The sequence below is a fragment of the Galeopterus variegatus genome, unplaced genomic scaffold (genome assembly GCF_000696425.1).
Source record: "Galeopterus variegatus unplaced genomic scaffold, G_variegatus-3.0.2 Scaffold2406, whole genome shotgun sequence".
In the NCBI taxonomy this organism is placed as follows: domain Eukaryota; kingdom Metazoa; phylum Chordata; class Mammalia; order Dermoptera; family Cynocephalidae; genus Galeopterus; species Galeopterus variegatus.
Window position 1 is genome coordinate 10,213 of NW_007728517.1, and position 5,063 is coordinate 15,275.

At 54.8% G+C, this 5,063-nt stretch overlaps 1 protein-coding gene across 1 annotated transcript in view; it reads right to left on the reverse strand.

Annotated features, from left to right (window-relative positions):
- Nucleotides 1-265: 265 nt before the first annotated feature.
- The window catches only part of IGSF21 (immunoglobin superfamily, member 21), a 165,173-nt gene continuing 160,375 nt past the window's right edge, over nt 266-5,063 (reverse strand). The window contains exons 7-10 of the mRNA XM_008581618.1: nt 2,719-2,804; nt 1,741-1,933; nt 1,286-1,324; nt 266-512 (exon numbers count right to left, since the gene is read on the reverse strand). Coding sequence (XP_008579840.1) covers nt 439-512; nt 1,286-1,324; nt 1,741-1,933; nt 2,719-2,804 — 392 coding nt within the window. The 3' untranslated portion in view covers nt 266-438. The remainder of the gene's footprint in view (nt 513-1,285; nt 1,325-1,740; nt 1,934-2,718; nt 2,805-5,063) is intronic.

Genomic DNA, 5,063 nt, shown 5'->3' on the forward strand with positions numbered 1-5,063 from the left:
CTTGGATTTCCTCCAAGTCTCTGGTCACTTCCCACACCTAGTTGTTAGGGTTTGAGTGAGATAATGAACCAGCATCCACACTCCATCCAGGGCTGCTTCTGAGTTAGGAGCTCTGAGCATGCTCATCCATCCATCCGTCCATCCATTCACTTATGTCTTCCATCTCCTTTGTCATCGCCCGTCAGTGCCTGTCCCAGTACTAGATGTCAGGAGGTGCCCAGTGTCTGCTACTGAACAAATGAAGAATATGGAGCCACAAACCAAATTGGGGAAAATTGTTCTGTTTGTTTTAATTAAATCGACTGTAGAAGCCAAGACACAGAGAGAAAGAGACTAAGAACAAGACTGGAAATAGTTTAGAAAAGAAATGAAAACCGATCGCTGAGACGTCAGTGCCGGATGGAGTGGCGGCAGGTGACGGCAGGAGGAGCTGCGCCTTCACGTCAGCTCCAGGACCACTGTCAGGGCGAGCACCAAGGTGAGCCAGATGCCAGCGGGGCCAGAGGCAGAACCTGTGCCGGGCGGCAGGGAAGGGGGTCAGACCCTGCACACCCACGTGCCCCCAGTTGCTTCGCGGTGGGCACCACATGGCGTGCGGCCTGGGGATGGCAGAGCTTCAAAGGTCCCCAGCAAAGCTGCTGGACTTCAGCATCAGGACGAACTGGGTTCACATCCCAGCTCTGCCCATGCACAACGCCTTCTGCTCCTGGGCCTGCTGGGCCAAGGTCAGGTTTGCTGGTAGCCAACAGGATTGTCCAGAGGACCAGGAGTGGGAGCCTCCATTGTGGACCATGAGATCGGCTCCATGTGGGGAGGAGATGGGGTGGAGGGCCAGGAGCAGCATCTGGGTCCTTTTGGGTGGTGCTCAGATTGGGGTGGGGGAGGGAGGCAGCCTAGGGAGGGCAGTATAAAGGGTCCCAGCCAAGGAATCTGTGCTCCCGAGTGTCCTATGAAGTGGTCCAGTGCCCCAGAAACAGCCCCATGGTCAATTCTGGACACATCCTCTTGGGGACAGGGCAGCTTAGTGCTCTCAGCAAAGAGAGTTAAAGACACTGTGGATGGTGGGAGGGGGCACACTTGGTCCTTGGAATTCCAGCTTTGGGATGTCAGGTTCCCCTTTATTGCCTTAGTGCTCACCTCTGGCCACCTTTGACCCTGACCCTGCCCGATGTCAGGGCAATGGGTTGCTTGATGTGGGGGGAGGGGCATGGGTATGCAAATGGCCTTCCTGGAGCCTTGAAAATCACTCACTTTTATGCAAGAAGTCCTGAGGGTCAACACTTACCATTGGAGTCCTCCGTTCCTCTTGGAATATTCGGGTTTTCTGTTGGAAAGAGACAGAAAGAAACAGACAGTAGATGGCATGCAGCAGTCAGTAAAGAGCACCCTTTATCCAGCACCCACTATGTGGCTTCATGTGCACCATCTCCGTGCAGACCCACACCTCTCTGTGGGCTGCAGAGGGTCAGCCCCATTTTACAGATAGAGAAACTGCGGAAGGTCAAGTGGTTCGCCTGAGGCTGCCCAGCTGCTAAGTGGCAAAGATGGGATTTGAACCCAGAGCCTCTCTGACTCCATTGCTTTTATAGTTCTAACCGCTTAACTATACTACCTCCCTGTGGGGCACCCTCTCGGGGTAAATTTGGGTTCTTGCTGCTTGCGCCCCCCTCCTAGGAATAGCTCCCAGCCAGGGCCTGTCCCAGGGGTAGTTCTCCCGTACCCCGATTGAGCGTGCCGTACCAAACACAATGAGCCGGGTGTGCGTGTCGGTGGAGCCTAGTGGGTTCTGGGCTGTGCAGCGGTACATGGAGCCATTGAGCTCCGCAGGAACCCTCTCCAGCACCAGCTCCTTCCCATCAAACTCGGTGCTGCCATCCAGGAGGCGGCTCCCAACCCGTGTCCACGTGAATAGGGGCTCTGGGAAGACTTCATTCTGTTGGCCAGAGCAGGGGAGAGTTGGGTCACGGGGGAACCCTTCTGCCAGAGCAGGAAGGGGTCAGAGGCAAGCCTGGCCAAGGCTGGCAAAACATTCTCATCTGCTAGTCTGGGAGCGCCTGCCCGGAACCCCAGGAGCAGGAGGAGTTTAGGGCTGGAAAAAATGCCAAGATGGATGGGCCATGTTGTTCCAAATTCTAGAGGACAGAGAAAAACATGCATGCAATTCTTTGCCATTCCTCCTGGAGGCCAATTCTGCCATTACACAGAATGCAAGACTGAGGCCCACTGACTGTGACTGGAGGTCAAGGGAAGGGTGTTGGGACATGCTGCCAGGATGCTGGTGGCAGGCTAATGCCCCTCTCACCTCCCACCATACACTTGGATGCTCAGAAAAAGGCTTACCTGGAATCCGTGGACTAGAATCCTCACTGTGTCCCCGACCCGGGCTCTGGTGGGTGTCATCACAATTTTGGGTCCTTTGGGGGCAACTGTCATGAGAAGGAGGCCAGGTCAGAGAGGTGGGGCGGGGGAGGCAGAGGTACACAAGGGAGGGAGGGACAGGGGACATGGAAGAGAAAGCTCCCATCTAGCTCTCAGCATCCTTGGGATCACCCACTTCGATCAAATGTCAGGTAGCCACTGCCCCTTTGAGACTGAGGCCCACTGACTGTGGCTGGAGGTCAAGGGAAGGGTGTTGGGACATGCTGCCAGGATGCTGGTGGCCGGCTGATGCCCCTCCCACCTCCCACCATACACTTGGATGCTCAGAAAAAGGGTTACCTGGAATCCGTGGACTAGAATCCTCACTGTGTCCCCGACCCGGGCTCTGGTGGGTGTCATCACAATTTTGGGTCCTTTGGGGGCAACTGTCATGAGAAGGAGGCCAGGTCAGAGAGGTGGGGGTGGGAGGCAGAGGTAAGCAAGGGAGGGAGGGGCAGGGGACATGGAAGAGAAAGCTCCCATCTAGCTCTCGGCATCCTCAGGATCACCCACTTCTGAGTTAGGAGCTCTGGACATGCTCATTCATTCATTCATTCATTCATTCATTCATGCCACATCCATTACACACATTCCCTGAGCCCCTGCAATGAGTCAGACCCTGTTTGGGGCCCGGGGATTCAACAGTGTAGAGAACAAGGTCCCTGCCCTTGTGCGGTTCACACATCAGTGGGGGAGAAAGACAAGCAACAGGCAACAGCCAGTGTGACAAGTGACAAGATCAGATAAGCCCAGTTGACAGTGGGGTCAGGGAGGAAAGAGCCCAGGGGCGGTGCTACCTGCAAGATGATGTGGCCGCTGATGGGGAGAAGCCTGCAGCAGCAGCCAGACTGCTTGAGGCACCCACAAGCCCCACCTGCACTGAGGCCATGAGGTGGGAGTCTGCTATCGTCATTCCCATCGTCCAGCCAAGTGAACTGAGGCCCAGAGGGTCATGAAGTGACTTGCCAAAGGTCACACAGGGAGGATGGTTGGGTCTCCTGACTCCTGATCCAGTGCTCCTTCCACCAGGTTCATCTTCCCAGTGGGGTTTTTCTGGAATCTCTGGGTGGGGATGGACATGGTGTGGGGACACCATCTCCTTCCTTGGGCCCAGCTTTTGTCCTCCCTGTTCCCCTTCCTCACATCCTTACATCACTTCTTATTTAAGCCCCTTTATAACTCTGAGCTCAGGAGGTGAGATGCCCAAGGGCGTTGCTGTCCTGTGAGAATATCAGGCATGGAAGAGCTGCTGAGGGTCACTGGGTCCCTCCCCTCACGCTTCAGTGGGGAAACAGAGACCTGTGGATAACGAAGAAGCTTATCCAAGGTCACCTACAGAGCCAATTACCCATGTTTCCTGACTTTCGGGCCAAGCTCTTTCCCCAGATTAATTCATCCATTCATTCATTTACTCATTCAACAGTAATTACTGAGCCACCCACGTGTCAGGCTTTGGAGCAGGGCTGGGGATACAGAGGTGAACAAGTTCAAGGCTGCCCATGTGGAGCTTACAGTTCAGTAGAGGAGACATTCAATAGCAAACAAACAAGTAATCAAGATGCGATCTGAGAGTGGTGGTACCCTATGCAGAGAATCAGAGCAAAGAGAAGNGGGCAGGGTGTCTCTTGCAGGTAGGTGACATTTAGACTGAGATGTGAACCTCAGGAGGAATGTTCCAGCCAGAGGGAGCAGCCAGGGCATAGCACTGTGGCAGGTCAGGGAACAGACCCCGTAGAACTTCCAGGGTTGGAGGAAGCCCTTAGGGTTTTGTGTGGAGCTCCATGCTCTGTGTTGCAATCTGTAAAAATCTTCCAGGGTGGCAGCAGGAGAAAGGCTTTTTCACGGGCTCCAGGGATGGCCTGAGATGGCCCCCACCTACCGTGGGATCTCTCCCACCTGCCCTTGCCTGATCCCCGAGCTTATCCTTCCCACTCAGAGCTCTCAAAGTAGAAATCAGAGCAGCTGGCAGATGTGGATGGTCTCTTGGGCACAGGCAATTTCATTCTCTGAGAATGAAACCAAAGGACTATTAATTAAACCACGAGCAAGACATCTGAAGTGCCACATGGGGCTGAGAGAAGCATCGGTGGGAAGGGCCCAGCTGCACAGAGGGGCGGGAGTGGCAGGGAAGACAGCTCCACTGTCGCACCTGCCAGCCGCGTGGGAGCAGTGCTGGCCTGCGAGACCCGAGAGCAAGTCCTAGTCTGTCTGTGTGCCCCGACTCAGTCACTCCACCTAGCTTTCCCAAACGCACGCTGGGGACAGTAATAACCCTGCCCACCACACTGTGGGGTTAGGAATATCAGGATGTGGCGGGTTTGATGGCTGACACTTGTCCAGTGCCTACTAAGAGCCAGGCCCTACGTTAAATGCCTTAGACATGATCTCATTTAACCTTCCAGCCTTTTGAGGTTGTCCCTATAATGAAACACAGGCTTAGAGAGGTCAAGCAACCGTCTTGCCTTCTCTATGAACTCTCAAGTGCTGTGTAGGTCAATTTGCAGATGGGAATCTGGCTTGGGGTGTCTGGCCCTGGATTATTGTGTCTGCTCTTTCAGATGGATGGCACTGTTGGCTGCAGCCAGCAGAGGGCGCCAAAGGGCATGGCTGCTGGGGAGAAGGCTGGAGCCCTGGAGCAGAAGGGC